Source organism: Limulus polyphemus, unplaced genomic scaffold (genome assembly GCF_000517525.1).
Source record: "Limulus polyphemus unplaced genomic scaffold, Limulus_polyphemus-2.1.2 Scaffold2437, whole genome shotgun sequence".
NCBI lineage: Eukaryota > Metazoa > Arthropoda > Merostomata > Xiphosura > Limulidae > Limulus > Limulus polyphemus.
In genome coordinates, this window is record NW_013668047.1 from 83927 (window position 1) to 110763 (window position 26837).

Consider the following 26837-nt stretch of genomic DNA (forward strand, 5'->3'; position numbering starts at 1 on the left):
TGCTGTATCCTAGATATTAATTTACTGGGGATTCGTACAGAAGTCACACATGAATGACTTGAATCTGTATGCTTAAGTGTTTGTTTTCTTTAGCTGTCCTTGCATATTGGATAGTTAATTTTCAATAGTTTCTACTATTTTCCTCTTGACTTATATTTGGACATAGTAAATACACATTTTGTTTTTTGGTTGGCATGGGCTAATCTGTAGTTTGAAGGTGATTTCCTGTTACTCTGGGCAACAACATGATGATGAAATTCAGCACAAAACATGAAAATATATTCTTTGACAATGGAATGCTGACCTACACTATAATATATCACTTTTTTGTATTTTGATTTAATTATTTCAAGCCATGATTATATGTATTTTGTTTTTTAAGAATATTATAACAGATTGTAATTTTTCAGGTTTATGTAAGAAGAAATATTGTTGTGTGTTAACTGTTTATGTATTGTTTGTTATAGGAAACTTATTGTGAACTTTAGGCATTGGAAAATATGTATTATTATTTTATTCTATGGTTTGAATTTTTTTATAAATTTACTTAGTTACAACTCTTTATATAAGACTATATACACTATTGGAAAAATGATAAATAATTCAGCTTGGATTCAGCCAACTATATGATTAGTTATGTATCAGTAAACTTCTCAAACCATGCATTGAAATGATATTGTTTATTTAATTAGATGTTATTTAGATAAATCACAAATATTTTACACTGTATTATAGCGAAAAAATCTTTGGAGAAAAGATATTCATGTTTGGGTCAGACACAACCATAGCTGTAATGTTGACTAAATATTGCTTTTAACTGGTTGAGCTACTTGAGCTCTTACACAGTTAAACACTGAATTTATGCTAGCAAATTTGTTAAAAAAATCTTCTACTACAGTTTTAGAAATTCAATGAACAAGAAAGGTACATTGTGTTTGATTGCAATTTTTGGGTTGATAAGTCTGATCAGGTAATTTGAGAGATTTAAAAATAACCACTAGAACTGAGATGTAAATCATCAAATATATGTTATATTCTAGATTTGTTTTATTATTTAATATACAAAAAGGCTTTTATAAAATGCTGTTACTAAAAAAAATAAAGTATGCAAAAACAAGAAGAAATCTATATTACAACTTGCTTAAATGTAAGTGAAAAACCATAATTTTGGAACAAAATATATTCTATCCAAAATAATTTGTACAGGGATACTAGTTTTGACACATTCATACATCTTTAATGTGACACTGCTTTTTGAGAAAAAATTGATCAATGTAGCTTCAATGATACCAAACTTTTGAATTCCTCAGATGGTTAGGAGAAAGTTCAGCATAAAGTGACTTTTGGAGGTGTTAAAATTTGGCAGTTTTTGATAAATGAACTATCAACAATTCTTTTTGCAATATTTTCTGTTATATTATTTTAATTTGTTTTCCTGCCAATTTGATGGCTGAAATCTCATGTATTTTAGAAGAGTAACATTGTTTGTATTGCATTTTGAACATCTCTGGTATGTTAAGTGATTCTTGTGTCTGTTTTTTCAGTTTTACTCAAGTAAACTTTTTTCTCAAGATTAGAAAATTACATTGTAAACACCTTGTTTCTTATCTTTCAGTGTAGATTAATTTGAAGTTAGATTATTTCTAATGGTGTTAGGGTATTTCCAAATGACTTCAAAGTTATTTTTCACAGTCATTTTCATAAAGTATAGTTTAAAAAAGTGAATAAGGAAGAGAAATGTTAAAATGGATTTGAAGAAGAAAATTTAAGTCATTGACCTACCAGTTCCTCTATTTTTACTTTTTAAATTAATTTGATATTATATGTGAAATTTTATTTCATTGCTACACCTACTGCTGTTTTCAATTGTGTTTTCTGATGATGACTGTTCAACTTCCTGGAATTTGGGATAAGCACCTTAGGTTTATGAGTTGCTTAAAGACCTTGCACTGACTTACTAACCAAAACACTTTATTTTTTTAGTATTGATTATTATAATACAGTAACTCAGTTTTTTTTTCTTGAAAAAATTAAGTATTACCCATAAATAAATACGAAATGTTATAAAAGAAAAAGTAAATGTTGAAATTTATGGAGTGATAGAAATTGGATCAAATTAATATATGAACCAAACCAGAGTGCTTTATGATATTTTTTTTAAGTTTCTTCATTGTGTGAAGGTAATAAGAACCATTGTTATTGTATCATAGGACACTGGCTATGACTCTGTTCGGTCAAAAGACAGAGATATTTCTCACCTTAAACTAGACATAATCAATTGGGAACAAAGTAGTGCCACCAGTAAAGAAACAAGTCCAGGAGAAGAGGACAGAAAGGTAAAATGTTACTCTTACGACTCTCTCTTGAGGTGATAAGTGACTTGAATTTTTTTTTTTTGAAGAATTAAGTATCCCAATGATAAATGGGCCCAGAAAACTTGAGGGGAAAAAAGGTTAACTTGATCTTTACATTTTTTGTAGAATGACTATGCACTAGGATTCTACAAAATTTTGTGCACCTCTTTATACTATAGTTGTGATTGGGTTTTATTTTTTGGGAATGGTAAATGCTCTAATGAAATAATGAGTCCAGGAGAAAAAGAAAGATATCTGAAACTTCATTTTTAAATGCTTTTATCTTGAGGACTGAGATTCTTCATGAGAAAAACTATGTTAAAGAATATTTAAAGCTTTGAAGTAAAAATTAGTAAGGAAGGTAGATTTTTAAAGAATTGTGACTTCTTAAAAAATCTTTAATGTTACTGGCAAGGGTGCCCGCAAGAAAAAAAAAAATAGGAGGGAGTCAAGTAACTCAAGTTTGAAAAATGTATGAATTTGAAATACGAATACCTTATGATTTTCCAATAACACAGAAGAATCATTTTACATATCTAGTAATTTTTTTCTTTTTCAAAATCCAGGGGGGGGTCAAGTGACTCCTCCCTTGCCCCTTCCTGTGGATGCCTATGATTACTGGTGTTCATTAGAAGGTTGTCTCTAGCCAAAACATTTTATTAAATGATATGAGATGACTAATCTTGTTTGGTTGTTTTATAGGGTTTATGCATGAATTTAAGTAGTAACTTTGTTTTGGTGTGTACTTGTTATCCCAAACTTTTGTGTTAAGAAGTATTGCAGCTAAAATAATGTAACCATTAAATAAGTAAGGAAAGTCTAGGTTCTGAAAAAAATAAATATGCGCAAACAAATAAGAGGTATCATCTTGAGTAACATATGTTTTTGGATTTCACATCTTTCTTACATTTATTTATTCCCATCACTTGCTTACACTGTTAATTCTGTATGATTAAATCCAGAGATCATTATAATTTTTTTAGAATATTAACTTTTTCAAATCTTTAGTAAAGCATTGAGTGGTCATATGATACATCTGAAATGCTGGTTTTATCCCTTTATTGTATGTTGAATTTCAATACTCCTAGTATCTTAAACACTAAATTACTAATGTAGTTAACTCACAGTCAGACATTTCTAATGAATTTATAGACTTTTCTCATTGGATATGAACTTGAAAATTAACTAAAAGTGAAATATTTCTATGTATTCACATCAAAGGTTGATATTAAAACAAAATAATTGATATTGAAGAAAAAAGGGAAAAGGTTTTTAAAATTTTATGAAAAAGTTTTATAAATGAAACTAAATTTGTTAAAATGAGTAATTGGATAATATCTTAACAATATCTAAGGTATTGTCAAAATTCATTGTTATATGTTTATTTAAATCTCAGTTCATGAAATTTATTAGAACTTTAATTCACAAATAGTTGTAAGTTTCAAGTAAGTACTCTGAAAACAATATTTTAGTGTATTTAACAAATACAAATTTTCAAATATTGTTTGTAATGTCGATTCAGTAGTATAAATAAATAATTTAATTAACTTTGAAAATATGATACGTTTTTATATTGCAGGAGGACATAGAATGCCACAAAGAAGAAGTAGATGTTTCTCTGTTGCTGAAGCTGCAACAGAAGCTACGTGAAGCACAAAGTGAGAAAGCTCGACTTGAGAAAAAGCTGGAAGCTCTTGAGGAAGAGCCATCAAAGGGGGAAAGCCAAGAAAAAAGTTTAATAAGAGTAAGTAGATGTCTTGAAATGATTATTAAATTTGTAGATACCATATGTTGTCACATTTTTTAGGAAATATAATTTTAAATTATGATTTCATTAACTTCATTGTAGTTGACAATATAAGCACTCAAAATTTTCAAATACATATTAACTCTTACGTGATTGAAGGATCTCATTAAAATCGCTTGATTTTTTTTTCCATCTCACAGTGGAAATACTTAACAGAGTTGCATGAAACTTAGAACAAACATACATATATTCAATCAGTTTTAACTTGATTGTTATTCATTAAAAGATTTATTTTCCCATTGTGGTAGTCACAACTTCTGGCTATAAATCATAAAAAATGCTGCAAAAACTAACACCTTATCAGTGACTTAGGATCTGACCTTTCAAAATGGCATCCGGTCATGCTAGGTAACAATATGTTTCTTAACAATAATCTTTGTCAAGCTCAGTTTAAGTCTGATGAATATAGTTTCTTTTCAGTAAGTAATAAGTCCTGTTATTTAAGGGGCATTGTTTCAATGTGATAAACTCGGGTATAACATTCATTAAGTAAGAACTTGAGCCATCAGCTACTGTACTTGATAAAGCTAACTAAGCTTACCTGATGACATAGAAAGAAATGTTTGTAGCTGTAAAACAAATATAGTTTAGTGCAAGATCATTTTTGGGTAGGAAAAGAACATATATAAAGAAACTAAGAAAAAATTCCCAGATGTTTGGTTTGTTCGTAAATCTTCAACTTCCCATAACATTTGATTGTTCTTTGCAGAAGCTTGGTCTAATCACTTTTCTATAAAACAATAAATTATTTCTTAAACATTTTATTTATTCTGTATTGATGTAAATAGTTTATAAACTACTATATCTATTGGCATTTAAATTTTATCTGTAATTTGTTTTTAAAAGTTGAGCTTCATTAGTAGTTGTTCATATCACATGCTGTGAGATCATAAAAGGGTGGGACAAAAGGATTTAGTAATAAAACCACCCCCAGTGGCACAGTGGTATGTCTGCGGACTTGTACTGCTAGAAACCGTGTTTCGATACTCGTGGTGGGCAGAGCACAGATAGCCCTTTGTGTAGTTTTGTGCTTAATAACAAACAAAGAAGGAAAATCACGAGAAACAAATCACAGATAAATATATTCTCAATGGATAATAGTTTTTTTAGCAAACGTATAATTATGCTGTAGAATGAGCAGATTTTTTATTTATTTTTTCAAATTCGTATACGCATTGTTTACAGACGAGACTCCTTGGAGCTCAGTAAAAATGAAAGTATGAACATTTTTCTTTTCTTTCCAAGTTACAATAAGAAAATGTTAGAAAATGACAAGTTATCAATTCTAAAGTATTTTTAATCTAAAAATTATGGAAATAAAGTTAGAATTATATTCTCTTTGTACTCATCCATACCCATAGAAGAAGATGTAGATAGCATCATTAACCTCAAATCTTCACTTGATCAACACATTTTCCCAGTGAACATCACATTAAAAAACCATCCACTCAATGATCAATTTTATCCTATACAACAGCTATTTTAAATTATGTGAAACTTTGTACAAACAAAAGAAACGAGTACCAATGGGTAACAGAGCAGCTGTCACATTTGCAATAATATTTGTGCGTACTCTAGAAACCAATGTCCTTCTTGACACATATAGAAAAAACACAGGTTCGATACCAGAAGTATGGTACAAATACATTGATGACATATTTGATATATGGAATCATGGACAAGAAACATTACGGCAGTTTCACTGTATCCTAAGCAACTTCCACCCATTAATGATATTCATACTAAAACTACCGTAGGTAGAAGGATACTTAACGTTCTTAGATGTAACCAAAAAAATTCAAGTTTTATGCATAACAAAGAATGCAAGAAGCCGATATTTCTCCATTATAAATCACAACACCAGTAATAAGAGAACTCAACTGAATAAATCAAAGCTGTTCTATGCCAAATACAATTAAAACAACACAAAAAGACTTTAAAACACTACTATTATGAAACGGATACCCAGATTTTAAATTGGCAATGTTTTCAAATCACAAAAACAAAGCATTACAACAGCAACAGACCCATAGACATACAAGAAAACACCCACAATGAACATTCTTTTCATAAACAACACAATCACAATCAAGAATTGTAAAACCATTAAACAATCCCAACTGACAATCAATATAATGTACAAACCAGGTAAAACACTGAAAGAATTATTTGTTTACTCTTCATTCTCACAAACAAAATGTACCATAAAACAATGCTACCCCAGAGAAAACGGAGCAGGACTAATGTGCCACATCAATTACATAGTCCATCAAATCATTTGTAATATATGTGGAGATGCATATATAGGAGAAACCAGAAGACCTTTTCACATGAACATCTCAGAACTCGTCAGTGGAATATATTTATGTGTGACCAATACAAAACCTCCCCAACAGGACACTTCCTATACAAACATGGAACCCCAAACACAGAAAATCAAAACCAGTTTCAAGTTCTTATATTACAAAAACAAAGATTTGAAGGAGAGAAAATATATAGGAAGATAGACTCATTAACAAAAATGAACAGAGACTATGAGTGGTGTGTATAACTACACTGCCATTCAAAAAACAACACATCATACCAGTACACTTGACACTATAACTTTCACTTTAACACTTGTGCACTCTGGTGTATCACACACACTGCTCTAGTAAACTTTGTGTCATTTCAACTTTATATTTTTGCTTGTTATCAACATCTATTTTTCGTCTGTATTTTATTTTTCACCTAATCATAAAAAATATTGTGGTTCTCTTTATTTTTATATTTTATTTAAGTAATATATGTTATGTGTTAGTATAGCTATATAGTTAGTATTATAACTATACTGTAATATTAAAACAGTAGTGAAACAATAATAAGAATCTATACATTGTTAGATGAATATTATGGCAGATGTAAATAGAACATTGCAAGCAGTTTTATAATTTAAAAAATATTCTAATATCAATCAGTTGTATGTATTAACCTTGATGAAGCCTCAAAGGTGAAAAATTGGTTCAAATAAAAAGTTCTTTTCTAATTATCTAGAGTTTAAAGGTCATTTTTCTCTAACATTTTAATCATAGTACTTTAGTATTCAAATTCACAGATTACTATTGATTTGGACTGTACAATTATTTTGTTTTGATTACCTATGGTGATAAGTTAACAGAAGTTTTGAAAGTGTGAAAAAAATCTGTGTAAGTATCACTCTGCTAATTATATCAGAAACATTTCAGCCAATGTTTGTCCATAAAAAAAAAACTTTGAATTTTGCTGTTATATGATGAAAAACATCCTAAGCTTTCTTCGTGTTCAGTGTACTAACAATCTACCTATTAAGCAAGAAAATCCTATTTATAACATTTGTAAATATATGTAAATATCATACACCTAAAACTATATTTTATGGAGATAACAAAGTGCTGAGTAAAAAAAAAAACTAGTGTAATAAACAAACTTATTAGTATTTTGTCCAACTGCTGATTAGATCTCAGGTGGCTTTAATTTTATATTTTCTTATTACTTAGAGTGTTTTAATAAACTTTGTTCACACTCTCTACCTAAAACTCTATAAATGTCTTAATATCTGATTAAGAGTTCTGTTTAGAAATGTGAAAATTGAGATTTCCTGTGTTTAGGAATATGCTTTAAAGATACTAATATGCAGTAACATTTTAGAGTCTGAAGATTGTTTATGTGACTCTGAGGGTCTCTCTTAATGAGTTTTTGATGTGGAATTTCAGTTGCAAGAATTAGAAATGGAAAATGCAAAATTGAAGGATAACTTGAACAAACTGAGAAGAGCAGCATCTTCCCCAGACAGTGGTGGAGCAGAATTAATGGGTAATAATTCACAGTTTTATGTTTATTACATAGTCTTGGATGTAGTAGAAGAATGATTAAATGTGTGAATCTGTAAAGGTCTTTGATTCTTATTGAGCATTTGTTTTTAGTACTTAAGAACTAAGCATTGTTGTAATATTGTTTCAGTGGTAATTTATGAATGCAGACACTAGTGTTTAACAATAGTCTTAATGAAGTTGTTTGTGATGTGTACTAATAGAAGAATTGACCTAAAGTATTTCAAACATTTACCAAAGGTAATTTACAGTACTTTGAAGAATCTTTTATGTATTTGTTATCTGTGTTGATTGTAACAGATTCGGATAAATGTTTGTAGAAATCTGATATATGAATCATAGATAATATTCTAATGAATTTGGTCATTGTTATAAACATTAACTGTCATACCAGTATTATAAAACATTTAAAAAATGCAGGTTTCTAGTTTTAGTTTTATTGGCTTTCTCTGTTCTTTTGAAACTGCATATTAATATTGATAAATAATAAAGTACATAATAAGTTTACACAAAGCATTCAATGCTAAAAATAATTTGATTATCACATAACTACCTTATAAAAGGAATAAATATACTAATGTTAGTCAGTAATTGGCTGTAATCACAAGTTAAAACCTAATTTATCTCATATTGACAGTTCATTTGCATTTTATTTAATATTATAAATTACTTGGTATGCAAAAGAATGAATTTGAAAATCTATGATCAAGCACAATGGAACAAAACTTGCTGTTATTATATTATGTCAATAATGTACATAGAAAATATTCTATGACTAAGAAAAAAATATCTATATATATATATATTTATTCTGACAATATTTTACGAATTTATAAGAATAATATGTTCAACATTAGAAAAAAAGCACATCCTTTCCAGTTATTTTTTAGGAACTTTTTTTATATTTATATATCAACTTCACTTTTATATCTGGAGGTGAGTACCTGATTGTAAATTTTACCTGTGTGTTATTTTTAAGCAATTCTACCTGTTCATTCCATATTTACTGACATGCTTTTTGTTAGAATATCATAACTTTTCATATCCTTCCATATATATCAGTAAAAAGTACTTTGTTTTATTAGAAGTCTAGTTGTTTTACTCATTTAATAATGGACCTAAAATAAAAAAAATTTAATTAGATCTGTTCCATGTGTAAAATTCTGATGAACATTGAAATACTGGAGAAAAAAATGTTGTGTAAACGTTATAATCTTTAGCTTATTGAGTCATACAATAATGTCAACCACACTAGTCATAGAAGATGCAAATGTAAATAAAATATATCTTAACTTGAAATCAAAAATGAATTGAAAAAATAAATATCAGAGTATTTAAATCTTATATATAAGTTTAAAGTGAAAATATGACAGGATGCTATACCCGATATTTGTTATTTACTTGTATGATAAAATATTTTACTTTTTTAATCGACTTTCCTAATAAAGTTTTGTGTTTGCTAAAGGTATGTGTGATGTGGGCAGATTAAATTAGTTATACATTATGACCATTGCAAATTATATTCTACAGACCAAATGCAAGCACTTCAGGATGAACTTGAGCGACGTAGGGAAGAATGCATTCAGTTACGATCAATTTTGGCAAACCAGAGAGAGGATCTGAAATCATCTGCTTATGATTCTTACAGCAGTGATGTGGACATAATTAATGAGGATGGAGAGTTGTTAATGGCTTTCGAAACTCAGAAGAAACTAATAAGGTTTGAAATTTATTATACCTGTGTTTTTGTCATTTTTAATGGAAGTTTAGACGTGATTTATATTTTAGTTTCTAAGAATAATATTTAGGTTTAGTTCCTTTTTTAGCCCTGGCTTTGTTATATAACATTGAGATACAATTATAAATTAATAGTCAACACTGTTTTCTGTGAGTGCATGAGCTGTTAGAAATAGCTTGTGATATTATTCATTCATTATTTATTTAAATTGTTTTTTTTTATTGATGTACAAATGTGGTCATGTGTGTGTGTGTTTTTGTTTATTCAGACAACTTGAGGCAGAACTTCAGGCAGAAAAACTGAAAACTAAAAGTGTCGAACAAGAACTTCGTCATGAAATTCAAGTTCTACAAGAAGACAATGATCGTCAACAAAAACTTTTAAGTCAGGTACTTAATTTGAGTTAAAAAATAATTTTCTAGCTTAAAACTCATTTAAAGTTTATTACCTGTAGAATATAGGTATATTTAGGAATAATTTCAAAATATTTCGTATGGGTTATTTAGTTTGACTATTTATATCTAATGAAACTATTTGTCTATTTTTTATGTGAATGTATCCAGGTGTTTTTGTATCATCAACTGTTCTAATGAAGACAATGAAAATAACTGTAAATTTTGTAGTGGTAAAAGTTTTAATTGTATATTAGCTGGAAGTCATGCAGGTTATGTACAGTGTGTAAATCTTATTATTGCTGTCGGATTTTAACAAATGATGGATGTGACTTTTCCACGTGAACAGAACTTGAAGAAAACACCTCAGGCCCAGACAGAAGCTATCCTTCAGCATGAAATCAACAGGTTAACAGGAGAAAATGTGGTAAGTGTACTGACATGATTAAAATAACATAATTTTAGTTCCCTAATCAACCACACCTACCTTAACATCATTGAGTTGATTAGATAATTACTATTATTAAGAATGTATAATTTTGTATCCATGTAGAATATTAATTAGCTCCTCAGTTCTGGACTGGGTAAAAACAAGTTCAGTTTCTTTTAAGTATATTTATTACTAATAAACACAACATTACTGTCTATTGTGACAAAATCACAGATAAATAAAAGTACTAGCAAAGTGGTCAATTAGCATCATATGTCAAACATTCATTTTTGGTTAATTCTTTTGTTGAACCTTGTCCTTTCCAACACCCTATTTCAAGTTTTCTTCAATTTGATTTTAATATGAAGTAGATAGTTTTTATAGATATAATAAGTTGGGCTTGGTATAGGGCTACAAGTGGCATAGTGACTAAAGTGCTGGGCTGTTAATTGTAATGTCCAAGGTTTGAACTGCAATATCCTGCTAAATGTGCTCCAGACTTATCTGTGGAATGTTATAACTGTGACAATCATTCCTGCTATTCATTTGAGAATATCTCCATTGATAGGGGAATTGCTTATTGGTTACCTTCCCTCTGGTTAGCAGTTCGAAATTAGGGATGGCTGTTCCTGAATTTTTGAGGTCTTTGACTTGGCCAGGCCATCTAGCACATGTGTTGTACAAAGTGTCATTCACGCTGAAAAATTCAAATCCCCTTTTTTATGTATGAAATACATTCTGGAGTAAATTTTAATTTTTTTTATCTCCTTAATATGTTAATTATGTCATTGTTTTTGTTAATACTGTATTAAATGTGTATAACCTGTAAACAAAAACAAAAAAAATCATGTTTTGAAATCATGATTTGTATGTTTTTGTATAATCATGAAAATATGTGCAAAGTATGTGCAATGTTAATTATGTCAATGAAAACTCATTGTTTTTGTTAATACTGTATTAAATGTGTACAATCATGAAAATATTTGCAAAGTGCATACAATGTTTGTTTGAACAAATATTTAGCTATTATAGGCATATTGCAGAAAGCATGCAGGTAATAACTTTCTATTAAATAAAAGTCTTATGCACACTTTAACATAAGGAAGTAAGAACTCCAAACAATGAAGAAAAAAAATGTCCTGTGATAATAAAATGAATATCATATGTCCAATTTAAAAACATATTTTGTTTGGTGGATTTACATACCAGTCACTGAAATACTATTCCATTACTTGCAGCTCCATAATATTACAAAAAAAATTACCCATATATTTTTTTACATTTGTAAGATTCAAACCGGAAAGTAGCTTTATGTTTTTAGCCATGTGTTATACAGTGGCAGATATGGTCAGACAGTTGTTGATTTTGGCAAAGGCTCATACTTGCTGGTTTGTTTGTACATTGTTTCATTGCAGTTTTATCATCAATCACCATGCATATACAATAGCAACAATTTAACCTATAATTACCTATATGTATTATTGAGAATTGTGAATGTATATGATTTTCAGAATATTAAAGACTGAAATATACAGCAAAAAGGGAATTTTATTTCGCATCCCGGCAAGGCCAGGTGGTTAGGGCGCTCGACTCACAATCTGAGAGTCGCAGGTTTGAATCCCCATCCCACCAAACATGCTCGCCCTTTCAGCCATGGGGGCATTATAATGTGATGGTCAATCCCACTATTCATTGGTAAAAGAGTAGCCCAAGAGTTGGCGGTGGGTGGTGATGACTAGCTGCCTTCCCTCTAGTCTTACACTGCTAAATTAGGGATGGCTAGTGCAGATAGCCCTCGTGTAGCTTTGTGCAAAATTCAAAGCAAAGAAACCAATTTCACATCCATTTTTTCCATTTTATGTTTTTGCAATGTTTTTTTTTTTTATTTGCTTGCTAATGTTTTTTCAATAAGATGTGTACAGTTAGAAGAATTATGCATTTGTCTGGTTTTAACTTTCAACTGTTACAATATTTGACTAAAGTTCTGTAGTTATTGGGCTCATATTTTAACATACATGCCTGAATAATATTTTTTGTATGTAAATATTGCATTCAAATGACATTGCTTATTAACATTGTGAACTTAGTAATATATTTATAGTTTTATTTTTCATAACCCATAAGTAGTTGTTTTTTATGTTTTATTTTTCAAACTTTTAGGACCTTCGTGAAAAAAACGATAATTTGTCAGAACAAATCAAGAAGTTTAAACGGCAAATCAAGATATACGCTAAGAGACTAAAAGATGGAGGAGGTATGATAGTTATAGTGTGAATGGACTAGATTAGAAAATAGTTTCATTTCTTATTTAATCTGATGAAAAACAGTTCTAAAGTTACAATGGATGAGAAGGAATAGCATAAAACATCAAATTACAAATTATCAAAGTATAATCATTGTATGAATCTTGTGGAATGAACATAGTGGTGGACATGAAGGAATAACATGAGACAGCAATAAATCAGGTAGTATCAGTACATATTGTTTCAGTAGTATGTTTGTTTTGTTTTGACTCAGTTTTTTCTGAGAACAACTTTTACTTTCTGATCAAAATAAAATTATTTGAGTAAAGCTTTTTAAAACAGATTTTTCATGATTGTATAGTCTTTGTTTTATATAAACATTCCCTGTAAATGTAATTTTATTACTTATATTTCATTTTTATTCATTAATGTACAAGATTGTTGAAGGGTTAAATTTTAACACTTGGGACTTGTTATAGATAAAATTTTACTAGGATAAAGCCATCCATTTCCAGCTTTAATATTAAGGATGATTTGTGTGTATTACAGAGTTTGAACAAGATTTTCTGTTGTCTTTTAAAAAGATCTTTTAATTGAAAAAGATTGTTTTCCAGTTTCATCGGGGTTGTTTACCACTTTTTCTCCTCTACAGTAAATTATTGTATTTTAGTCATTTGGAGACTGGAAACAATCTCATTTTTATAGAATTGTGCATAAAATAATTTTTTTTTTTAATTTTGAGTTTTTAAGATTGAACATTACACACGTGCCAAAAAGATTTGAAAAAAGTGTGTACCATGTTTATTATTTATGTTTTCTACATTTAAGCTACAAGTATCAGTGTGCCTTATACTTTAAAGTTTTAATTAAATAATTTAGGTATCAAACACCTATATAACTTAGTTTTAATGAGTGTTTCATTGGCAAGTGATTTTGATAATACAATTTTGATCAACATTTTCAAAAGAAACTCAGTAATAAAAATTTGAATTCTTAAATTTTTCTCTGCATTTTCTAGATTGGATTGGAAAGTCGATAAATACTTATACAATTTTGAAGTTATGAATGTAAAACAATATATTTAATGTTTTTTAATGAAATGCTCTTATTTTTATTGTATAATTTTGCTATGTGTTACTTTTATTATTATTAGCATCAGCGTAAAATATCTGTGCTCCAAGATTCAAAGGCCCCAGTGTACCATTCAAGCTCCTCCATTATGTCTATAATCACCCCAAGGGGAAAGGAGGTCCATACATTCCAAAAAACTCCTATTAGGACCCCCATCCATTGTATCTGAGCATGTGTTCAAGTTTGTTTCTGCTAGCCTGTGAGTCCGGATGTAAACACAGTTTCAAACATAGGAGGGGACCAAGAAACACAGTCTGATACTGGATTCAGGTTTAGCAACCCTAAGAACCTACTCTTAAACCTTGAACATACCTGGATGTATTTATAGGGGCATTTTAGTCCCTCTTAGTAGGGGGGCTATTCTATACAGTTACGGACTCACCCCAAGTCCTTCTGCCGAGTTTGGTTCTACTAACTCCAGAACTGTGCAAGTAGCTAGCTGGAAATACAAAGATATGTACAAGGCTATAGGCTAAGATGCTTCTTAATAAAATTAAATTTATATTTTCCACAGAGCTAACATTAAAGGTACTGAATTATAGAAAGTTGCTGAAGTTCTTTAAAATAGAGAAAAGTAACTGTGTACTTTCCTCTTTTCTCAAGTACTTCACATTGTTAACTGTCTTTCCCTGTTTAGTATTAGAATAAAGTAATAACCTCATGTATAATTTTATTTTGTTGTCTTACTTGATTGGTCCAGAACAACCAAATAAGTTGATTTTGTCTTGTTCCATAGGTTCAGAACAGCCCAGTGACATGGGAGATACATCAAGAGAGCATCATGAAAATATGCCTATGGTCAAACACAAAGAAACAGAGTATCTTGGAATGGTTGAGTACAAGAAAGAAGATGAGCCTTCAATTATTAAAGGATTAATCTATGGTATGTGATTTGGAAAGAAAATTGAACTTTAAGGAAACCTTAGCCATTAATATAAACAATTACCACCATTAAACAAAATAAGAATATAGAGAATATTTTGTAAAATAAATATATGTAAAACAAATTTCTTCACAGAATTAAAAACATTAGGTTATTTTGAAGTTACATATACAATATTTTAATATATACAATATAAAAAGTGACAAGTTTTAGACAAGATTTCTAGTTGAAAGTTCACCTAATTTGTATTCTAAAACACAAAGATTACATAATGTCACGTACCAGTTGTTTTTGAGATTAATAGGTGACCCACAGACTTACTGATATATTGTTGAAAATGTAACTAATATTTGAACTGGTACAACTTACCTTTCATATGTATTATAATTCCACTTATTAATAAAGTTTCACTTATTCCAGGAACTAAAATAGATTGTTTGTCTCAAAATGATCAACATTTCAACTTTCCTAGTTTACTGTTACCAATATTTTTTCACATATATAAAAATGGTCCCTATAGTCTTGACTTGAACTCATGACTCAGTATCAGAACATAGATTTTGAAAACACTGACTACAACTCACTCATTACATACAGACTGTTCACTAAAATATCTATTCTCTATATCATTTTAACGGCTCTCTCCTATATAGTCAAAACTACCATTCCATATAATGTATCTTGCTGTTCTTTAATATCAGGATAGTCCTTGCTATTCATTAAAAATACTGCAAGGTTCCATCTAATTGTTAAATAGGTAAGAAATTTTTGAATAACAATTAACACGTATTCATTTTACAAAAAAAAAAATAGCTTCTGGAGGCTGATAAGGAAAAACTTGGAGTCTTTGTAAAGATGAAATTTTTGACAAAATATGCGAGAAAATTTTAGAGTCCATGTGAAGGTAGAATGTTCAATATAATTTGTGAAATACTTTTATAATGTACGTAAAGCTGGAATATTTGACATAATGAGTGAAGCAGTTTTATTGCCAACTGTAGACGAATTGTTCCACTCAATGTGAAACAGTTTTCCTGTCCCTCAGACATTGACATAATGTTTTGGATTATTTTATAGTTTTTATGAAGATGTATTGTTTCTGTTGATATAAGAAATTTTTAGCCTTAACAAAATGAAATGTCTCTAATGATGTAAGGGATAGTTTTAGTTCTTGTAAAGATAGATTTTATCCATTTGCTCTGTGAGTTGAAATGTCTCAAACAATATGAGAGCATTTTCAGTTCTTGTGAGGATTTTTTTTCCACTTGTTCTGTGAGTTGAAATTCTCAAACAATATGAGGGCATTTTCAGTTCTTGTGAAGATGGATTTTTTTCTTTTTTTTTCTGTGAGATTAAACATCTCAAACAATATGAGTATATTTTCAGTTCTTGTTAAAGTGGATTTTATCCATTTTTTTTCTGTGAGATTAAATGACTCAATCAGTATGAGGATATTTTCAGTTGTTGTGAGATTGGATTTTATCCATTTTTTCTGTGAGATTAAATGACCCAATCAGTATGAGGATATTTTCAGTTATTGTGAAGATGGATTTTTTCCATTTGTTCTATGAGATGGAATGTCTCAAACAAATATGAGGATATTTTCAGTTCTTGTGAAGGTAGAATTTTTCCATGTTTGTAGGATGTTTAAGCTGTTTTAATAGTCTGCACAAAAGAGAAGGTTTCTTAATTAGTCCGTGATATATATTTTCGGAGAATTTGAAGGTGGTGACTACAAATTTAAATTGCCACCTAATAGAAAATTTCAAGAACCTGAAAATTTGGAATTGATTTCTTAGTATCCATCGTAGGGTTCCCAAGGGCTATAAAACTGTCCAATAATAATAGCAAATAAACCACTGTAGTTAGCAGAGTTAAAGGCATAATTTATCAAACCCACATGTTGAAGTATGCTCATCTATATAAGTATGATTTTTTTTTTGTAGAGTTAAGACCAAAAATAGCAGTTACCCTGCTGCCAGGCCTGCCTGCATATATTTTGTTCATGTGTATTCGTTACACAGATTATATTAATGATGATGAGAAGGTCCGTAGTCTTCTAAACAATACTATTTATGGAATTAAACGGGTAATTAAGGTAAGTCTTAGTTTGGATATAATACTTAATCATTTAATAGTTTAGGCTTGTAAAATTGTGTATTTATCCTTAGTACAGACGTATATACATCATATGCTGAGGCCAATTAATTAAAATGTCAGTACGTTATTAATTTGTAATATAATTCATACCATTTTATACATAACTTTAAGCTTTTTCAGGACAAGAAAAATCTTTGTAAATTTTCATTTGCTTAACTTTCTTAATATTGTTAATTTTTTTATCATTTTCTGTTTTCTTGCAGTCTAAGACTGTTAAACATTTATTATTTCTCAGAATATTTGAAGACAACATTGGAAAATTCAAATTAATATCAGAAATAAATGACAATTTTTTAACTTACTTTTTAGTATTAGAAATGCTCTTTTGTTAAAGGCATGCAACCATGAGTATCTGAAGGAAACTGGTTGTGTTGATAATCATTATAATATGGAAAAAAAGGAGTATTTTTTTTTCATACAATTTTCTTTCAGAAACGTCATGAAGATCTTGAATACACAACATTATGGTTAGCTAATACTTGTCGCCTTCTGCACAACTTTAAACAATACAGTGGAGACAAGGTATAATATTATTTGGTTATTATGACCCATTTATGATATGTTGACACTTATAAATATTTGTTGATAAAATAAAGATAGGATTAATTTTATAAAATATTGTTATTTAGAAGAAGATTAACATCAAATAAAAACTAACAGACTTATTTCTTGACTTTGACTCATATTTATTTAATCATCTTTTTATTTTATGTAATGATGAACTTGAGTAATTTTCTGATGACATAAATTTTCGCTTTCGGACATTTGTTTAAAACAGTATCTTACAACATTCTGTTAATATAAAGCTTGATAACTTGAATTGTGTTTTTTAGAGGAGGTTATTCATCAAATCACATTATTTTACAATAGTTAATACAACAATTGTTTTAATCTTCAGGCATTTCAGGCAGAAAATAGTTCTAAGCAGAACGAGCAATGTTTACGTAACTTTGATCTGTCAGAATACAGACAAGTCCTTAGTGACGTGGCTGTCTGGATCTACCAAGCTGTCATTAAAATCATGGAAGAAAGAGTTCAGCCTCTTATTGGTAATGTATACCTGTTGCTCATGTAATAATGCTTTTAGCAGCTCAACCTGAGATGGAAAAGTTGAGCTGAATTTGATATGTACGAACTAGTGGTTCTGTTATCTGGTGCTGGGTAAACAAATTCTTGACCCACCCAATAATGAGAAGATTAATTTGATTTGTATCTGTTGAACTAGTAGTTCCATTATCTGGTACTATACAAACAAATACTACAAATGACCTACTCATTAAAGAAAAGACTAAGTACAATATGAAAATCTTAGTAATATGGAAGTTTTTGTTTTTTCTGTAAACTTGTTGTTCCTCTTAGTTGATGTGGATAGATTATTATAGGGCATTTGAGCATTCAATAAAGAAACTACAAAGGGATTATAAAGAAAGCTTCATGTTTAAAATGTCTATCTTAAAACTACTTGCTATAGGAAACTAAATTTCATCAGAAGCACATCGAGAATTATGTTTTATTCAAATAGTATTTTTTTTATATGTGAAGGTTTACCTTTATTCACTGTGTATCTGCTAATGGACTTAGGTTTGTAAAATATAGAGCATGTAACTAAAGTAATGAAACTGTTTTATTGGGTTATCTGTATGTAGTATTTATTTTTGTTTCTATATGTGTGTGTGTGTGTGTGTTATTTTTTTATTCAATAAGTCTCAGAAAAGTATAACATTTGGTGAACTCCATTGCAAAACTAGGTATGACACTATAAATCAGTATTCCACTAATATTTGTAAGTAGACATCTTTTGTACTTGTGAAAAATGTATTTTGTCATAGAAAAGGGGAACTGCTCTTCTTTGATTCATTTCAGTATAACCTAGAATAAAAAGTTTATATTGAAATAATTTTTGATTTTTGTTGAACAGTCCCAGCTGTTTTGGAGCATGAAGCTATCCCAGGTATCTCTGGTAATAAACCTTTAGGAATGAGAGGACGAACATCTAGTCTTTCTAGAGAGCTTGAGTCGCCTGTTGATCCTGAAAGAGCTTTAGATACTTTACAAAGAGAGGTGAGAGAGAAAACCAAGTCAGTCTGTACAAGCTTGGTGTTTCTGGATAATTCCTAAAAATTTAATATTTCTGTTTAATTTCTTGTCAAATGCTGAAGTGTCTGGATTACAAGTATTCAGTACATGAAGAAATTAATTATTGATCAGTTTCTTAGTTTCAAATCGTTATGAGTACCTTGAAATAGATTTCTCTGATATTAAGAGGATTATCAAAATTATTTGAACAGTGGTTTCGTTCATTGTTATATTAATTTAGTAATTTATTTTTTGTATAAAATACATGAAATCAGGTTTAAAATAGATATCCAACTTGTTTAGACTATTATATACTGTTTGAAACTGTTAACAAGACTATTTGTAAGCTGATTTAGTTGCATTATTGAAGTTATCATTCATTGTTTTGACAGTAACTTCCATACCACTGTGTAAAATTTCTCAGGTTTCTGATTATTGGTAAAATGTATTACAGAAAAAGTACAGGGGCTATTTAAATGTTTTATAAGAATATTGTTTTCCTGATAATACATTTCATTATACCATAAGCTTTATCACAATAACCTAATCTTGACATCCTGTGTTTAAAATTTGTAAAGATATGTAACTGATAATAGGATTAAAATAATGATAATGGACCTTAGATCTTAGTAACTAAAGCAACTTTTTCTACCACAGTTTGCCATTGTAGAGTTGATTTTTCCACGTCTGTTAACAAAAGAACAACACCAGATACCAATGAAAAACCTGTTTACCTCAACCTTTTTCAAGGGGTTAACTATAATGCTCACTAAACTAGTCTCAATATAACTACTTTTGTGATCAGAAAAGGATTAACCTTTAACCTTTTGGAAAATCTGTAAGGTCAGATGTTGAGGTGAATAAAAGATTTTCATTGGTAATTGGTTGTTCTTTTTTTTATGCTTATAGGAAAGTACAATTAATAGTGGAACATTTCCTATATTTCTTGTTAGTAGGTTTAATAGAAATGCGTATTTTATTCAATAAAATCTACAGATGTAGAAGAATATAAAAGTTATTGCATACAGAATCTGTGCATGGACTTGTAGGAATGATTAATTAGGTAGCTAGTTTGTAAGTGAGCAGATGTGGCAGGATTAGTTGGGTTATTATATACAATATTTATTGTATATCTGTGCTTGTATATAATGAAATGTAAATAAATGGTAAAGAACCTCTAGTTACTTGTCTTTGTAGAACTATCTTAGATATGAGTCCATGGATTTAATTTTTTTCAATTCTGTTTTTCATCTGCACATATATTAGATGAACACATTTTTCAAAGTACTAAACCTTCATGGTGTGGACCCAGAATTGATAACACAAGTATTTAAACAGGTGAGAAAGAAGATATCATTATTTACTGCCCATGTTTTTACATAGTATTACAGTTATTGGGCTTTCTCTGATGGTTTTTCCATGTCTACTTGTTCAATGAATGCATAAGAATAATTCGAATTATTATTTTAATGTTTTTCATATTTTTAGGTTTATGTTCTTAAAATAAAATACTATGCTAGTGTTCTGTGTCATCAGGTATAAAATACTTGTGTAGACTAGATGTACTTCAGCAGAGTCCCTGAAAGTGTTCTGTTTCAAGTGTAAACAAAACCAAAGTTAAGAGTAACAAATATTTTTATTACTTGCTTTTGAAGTTCATATGTCATGCTGTGTTGTAGCCTATAGAGTGCATAATTCTTCTGATGATTTGTGACATGCACATGTTTTACTAACATCACAACTGTACAAAATGCAACGTTAAGCATCCCTTATCATCATTTTAGTGTTTACTGACTGACAGACAACATATTACTTTATAGTGGCGCGATTGGTTAAAATAAGTGACCCCTTAAAGCCTTTTTCGGGGAAACAAGATTTAAACAGATCAAGAATATTCACAGAGTGCTAATATATATCAGTTTCATTATTTGAATTTGTCATGGATACATAGTATTGATGTGTGTAATTTTGCATTTTGTGAACTTGTTAACAATGCTCACATAATAATGACATGTGTGAACCGTATATTTTAAATTTAGGATACTTGCATAGTAGTGATGTAAATTAACTACATCATTTAAAGTTATCAAAAACATCTAGTTCATACTACTAGTGTATTTGTCCAGTCATTGATGATGCAGTCTTTGGTTGTTGGCTTTGTTTTAGAAGGTCTGCTAAATTACATAATTCTTAAGTGAAGCCAAGAAGTTGCCCACAAAAGTCACTTGTTTTACTGCACTAAAAAAACTATCCTTTCTGAGCTGAAATAAAAAGAAATAATTGTTGAACTAACTTTTATATATTTCATAACGTATATATTGAAAACATCAAGTAATAACAACATACGTAAAAAACACAAGTTTCATTGTAGTATTATATAACAGTTTAAAAGTGTTTGTAGCTTCTAACAAAAGTAACTTTTTTATGCAGTTGTAATCTTCTCAAAGTTTAGCTGTTGCTTTGTTATGTTTAATTAGTTCAAGATTAATGGAAATATGTTAAAATATTTTTAAGATGCTTTCTCTTCTTTTTTGTCAGTTTATGTAATTTTGGGATAGGCTGAAACAGAGAGATTTGATCATATAGTTGAACTAAAAATAATGCTCCTTATTTTTGTCACTGGTGTCTTTAATGCAGTTTTCTTATTACATGTTTGTTTAACTTATTTCAGAGATTCATAGAACAGGCAGTACTTTGTCTACTTAATATCATGTCAATTTTAGCTTAAGAGTACTGTTTACTTAATTTACTGGATTAATTCCTCCTCAGTTTTTTTTCCTCATAGAAAAGATAGTTGAAACTTTCTATAAGAATTCTTTCTTTAACTTTCTTCTATAGGAGATACTGGTCTTATGGTTAACTACTGTGACTAAAGCTATAGTGTAGAGGAGAAAACATCTAAACAGACTACACACAAAATTGAAAAGATTTAAAGTTTTAAAAAAACATAAACTGCCAACACCTGACATAATAGTATGTCACAGTAGAATAAGTATGTAATCACAATACTTAACCACCAAAATATGGAATGTGAAATGTGTTTTCCTGTTTCAGCTGTTCTATTTCATTTGTGCGGGTGCTCTGAACAACTTGTTGTTAAGGAAAGATATGTGTCACTGGTCGAAAGGCATGCAGATTAGGTATGTACAATTAAAAAATCTGTACATATTAATCGTTTTTATACTGAGTACCATTCATTAGATAAATATTAACAGTTCTTCTAGGAATTTGTCTAACACTGAACCTTTGAATTTTCTGAACTAAAGTTTGTTATTCCTGTAAATTGGAAGTTTCAGTATAGATTTTCAACCACTTAATTTTCATTAAACCATTCTGATGAAAACGTGTGCTTGTAATAACTGTAAGTTATGGATAACATTGCAAGTTTACATTGAATGATTAAAGGTATTTCTTAGGTTCATGTCTGCACTTAAGTCATGTTTTTAACTAAGTCATGTTTTTTTAGTTTCGGAAACACTAGAAATTCATATAATTTAAAAATATTTTTTCAGGCCTAGAAAGCTATGGAATTTCATTGTAAATCCTGGAAAACAGTTTTAATGATCATTTGTCAGTGTAAATAAATAATAAATTTAAGAGTTTTGTTTTTATAAACCCATGAACACCATACCTTATATTTTATCTTTAGAATATTGGAAGATGTCACAACTGATAGTGAATCTAGCTTTTCTGACTGGTGTTGCTGCACTGTATGTTGTCTACTGTTAAGTGGAGACTGACACATTTACAACCATGCAATAGACTAAATATATATTATTATTTCTATGCCTAAGTTTAGTAATATGCCAGTTTTATATCATGAACCACTATTGTGGTTTATGATAGGGATCACCCAGGAATTTCACAAAAATTCTAATAGAACATATAGGCAAAAACCTTAATTATCATTCTGTTTTAAATGAGTTATTTACCATCATATCTTCAATTTCATTATCTTCACAATTTTATCTGTTTACTTTTTCATGTATATTTTATATTAATTTTATAGATTTATTGCCTGGCTTGTACAAGCTATACTTTATTCATCTTTGAAAAACAACATGTTACAATAGGAAGACATTTCCATAGACTCATATGAAGTTGTGCACTCATACACTTAGTGAGCTAAGCCTTTTCTCTAAGTTCTTTGACAAAAATGTTTGTGCATCTTTCAAATGTGCATTTTAAAACATAAATATATATGATACATAAGGCACTAATATAGAATTCCCATAAACAGTTGTAATCGTTTTTCTCACATAGTTGTAAATAGGATGAAACAAATTATTATATGCAATAAGCATTAACTTCGCTTACCAACACACAAGCACAATCATTTCTTCTAGTCTAATGCCCATTGCTGCCAACTTTCAAAAGGTTGAAACAGATGGTAAGCTATTTCTAAGAGTTGTTATTGAATTATATAAGGTATATGAAGCTTGCATGCAGACTTCACTGAGAAATCTTTTTATTTAACTTTTTGTCATTTTCTTATCTAACCTTGCACATTTATAATTTTTAAATCTTAGTTACTTTTATAGCAATAAATATAAAATATACATAAAAGTCAAGAAATTTTGTATTTTCATTTGGGCTGTTGCTTTTTTGCTCTTGGTCCCCAACATAATTTAACTTTACTTTTTGTAATGAGAATAATAGAAAATAAAATATTTTTTATTTATTTCAAATACACAATAAGAACACAAAATGGTAATACAAATCATACAATGTTCTATAACTATTATAATTTAACTGACTATCTAACCAAAGTATAATTGCCTTAAAATAAGTCATTTACATAATTGACGTGAATTCGATGACAATAACATTAACTCTAATGGCTGGATAATTCAAACACTCATCCAAATGAATTAGCTTTATATGGAAATCAATAAGTTAAAATCTTCTCTTCCTATTAGCTATAAATAATCCAAGATCAAATGTCAGAGAGAATTATTGACATTTTGTGAAAAATGGGATGTGATGGGAGGGTGTGTCAGGCGAGTTTGATTTATATCTTCATAAACCAAGAAGACTATAAAAAAATTAGACTATTACTTAGTAATATCTATATCATATAGGGGTGATGAAAAATACAAAATGAGCAATTTGTAGTGATGAATGTCATGATACATCCAAGGGAAGATTAAGAAATGGAAATTGGCATAATATTAAAATTTTATTTATTAACTGCATTTTGATGGCAAAGTTAGGGATATACATTTATATTAAAGTAGTTTAATTAAATTTTAAATGCACAAAGTTGTGAGATGCGCATTTTTACCTACTCTGTTCTGAGGGTTAACCTTGTGTGCAAAAGTGGGTGTCAACGTATGCATACCATGATTTTTTACAGAGTACCATTTAACATATTATGTATTTGGTGGCAGAATTGTCAATTATTAATTTTAACTTACATTGCTGATTTAGTGACAGACGTTTTTCAACATGAAAACTTACAGTGGATGAAGGTATTTTAATTCTTCACATGAACATCATCTTGCACTCTGACTTGTCTGGGTCAGACTGGTGTCATCAGTTCACAACCATATCATAAGTACAAATACTTTTGTAACACATGACCTTTTGTGTACAACAGACTTGTACACTTGACTAAAAGTTTGCCACATCTCTTGTAAATACACATAGTCAATTATACTATACAGTCCTTCTCCAAAACTGGTTAATCCAATGGACTGACTCCATACATTTTCAGTTAATATGTACTGAATCAAAACTGTAGAGGCTTTTTCTTTTCGTCCATAGTATGTGGATCTTAAAGAAAACTTCTTTTAAACAAGCATTTCTGTAAATGTCTCTAGAAATCACACCAAACTTTCAGGCCTCCCATTTTATCACACAATAGACATGCAATTTTATCATATAACTCCATAACAATCTATTGTAAAGTATCAGTTCATTCACAGTTTTCCAGGATAATAGTTATGTATCATCAACAACAGCATAATTTTGAGTGATCATAAAAACTTTTACTTGCAATGAAATAACTTTGCCTCCTCTTTAATATCTGTAATCAACAACCATATGCTGTGTGAATGAAGTCTTTTTCTACTCATGCTATTTAGTGATAGTATTTACGTACCAGTGTGCTTGTTTAAGTATGTTAGTGATATTTATTTAGTGTAAAAGAATAATTACATTTGTAGACAATGCTTTAATAACCATTATGTACTAGAAGTTATTTCTACTGAAAATACATTATTTTAAAAATTATTTATTGTAAAATTGTGCACTTTAATTTCACTTACATTATATTAATGTAATATATGAATAATATATTACATTATATATAATAATATATATGTCATTATATGAATAATAAAAAAAAATGTGTCACTCTGTTATAAAAACAATTAATGACACTTGTAAAAAAATAAATATTTTGAGAGTAATTTTTGCAAATTTATGAAAATGCTAATGGTTTAACATCTGTATTAACTGATAAAAGAGTGATGTTTTATCATTTTGTGGTTTATTGGAATTATATTGAAATATCATAAATTCAAAGTACACAGTTTATTTTCTTTACAAATGTTTGCATCCCTTGAGCAAATAAGTATGTACATATATGAGGGACAGTTGGGAATCTCATTGATCCATTCATACACTTGTCATTTACAGAATTTACTTTTTCTAGAGATCAAGATATATCAATATCTTCAAGTCATCGAGATTATTTGTAAGCCTATAGTCTCCCATATATTATTTATTGAAGTGGGTATCCAGCTAAAATATTGCAACTGTTAGCAAAATTAAGTAGTAGTAGTTGGTGCTGAACTTTTATCCCATGCAAAGATAGTTTAAGAGAGGAAAATTGTGCTTTACAAAATACTTTTTTTCGTATTTGATAGCTTGCATATGAAAAGATGACAATAGGTTTATTATTAATAGCTTATGTGATAATTTTTCATAACAGAGTACGTTTAGCTTAAACTTGTGTTAGTTTTGACCTAAGTAATTTTCTTGAAATTTTTATGCATACTTAAAATCTTAGGTTTGGTTTGAATACTAGGCCTTTTTTATAAATTAATATTAGTTTTAATAGTTTTGTTTAAATTTACTCACTGATTAAGTATTATTACAAGTTACAGCTTTTACAGTGAGGAAGAATATATTTAAAACATGTACAACCTTTCGATCACTGGTACCTTCTTTACCATTAAGACTTGTGTACTTGAGAATGACCACACCTGTTTTAAAAATATTCTTCCTTACTGTAAAAACTGTAACTTGTATAAAATAATAAGTTATAGTTTGTGTTATCCTGTACTATGGCCTAAAAAAGTTTCCCTTTTATTTCCCCCACAAAATATTTTTGTATGTGTAAATATAGACAAGTAGATATCATTCTTAAACATTAAAATTTGATTTGTCAAATACAAATATTTATGGGCCTGATGTTACTGTACAGAACACTATGTTGTTAGCATATTCTTAAAAATTCCATAGGGTTTTCAAAATTGATAAGATCAAACTTCACAATCAGTATTTTCTTTTAAGAAACAAGAATATTAATTAGCTTTCTAAGATTTAATGTAGTATTTTAATAGTTGAATTATTCAAAACCAGCTTAACTCATGTTTACCCTTAAGATATAGAAAGAAGCTTTCTGGGGAAACCTTTATTCTTTGCACTTGGTAAAAAAAAAAAAATTAAATAATAAAGTATATATACTTGAAGCAATAACAATAATCTATCCCACTGTAAAAGTACAGTGTGTGTCACGTCATGCTTGATTTCTTGAAAAATGCACT

The 26837-nt window shown here is 29.1% G+C and overlaps 1 protein-coding gene across 2 annotated transcripts in view; it reads left to right on the forward strand.

Annotated features, from left to right (window-relative positions):
* LOC106466952 (unconventional myosin-Va-like) overlaps positions 1–26837 on the forward strand; it is a 110169-nt gene that overhangs the window by 73491 nt on the left and 9841 nt on the right. For both annotated transcript variants that reach the window (XM_022395048.1, XM_013927267.2), the window contains 14 exons: positions 2211–2336; positions 3934–4098; positions 7893–7992; positions 9540–9729; positions 10016–10136; positions 10489–10566; positions 12730–12823; positions 14680–14826; positions 16773–16924; positions 17419–17508; positions 17885–18035; positions 18905–19047; positions 20329–20400; positions 22117–22202. In XM_022395048.1, coding sequence (XP_022250756.1) covers positions 2211–2336; positions 3934–4098; positions 7893–7992; positions 9540–9729; positions 10016–10136; positions 10489–10566; positions 12730–12823; positions 14680–14826; positions 16773–16924; positions 17419–17508; positions 17885–18035; positions 18905–19047; positions 20329–20400; positions 22117–22202 — 1715 coding nt within the window. The remainder of the gene's footprint in view (positions 1–2210; positions 2337–3933; positions 4099–7892; positions 7993–9539; positions 9730–10015; positions 10137–10488; positions 10567–12729; positions 12824–14679; positions 14827–16772; positions 16925–17418; positions 17509–17884; positions 18036–18904; positions 19048–20328; positions 20401–22116; positions 22203–26837) is intronic.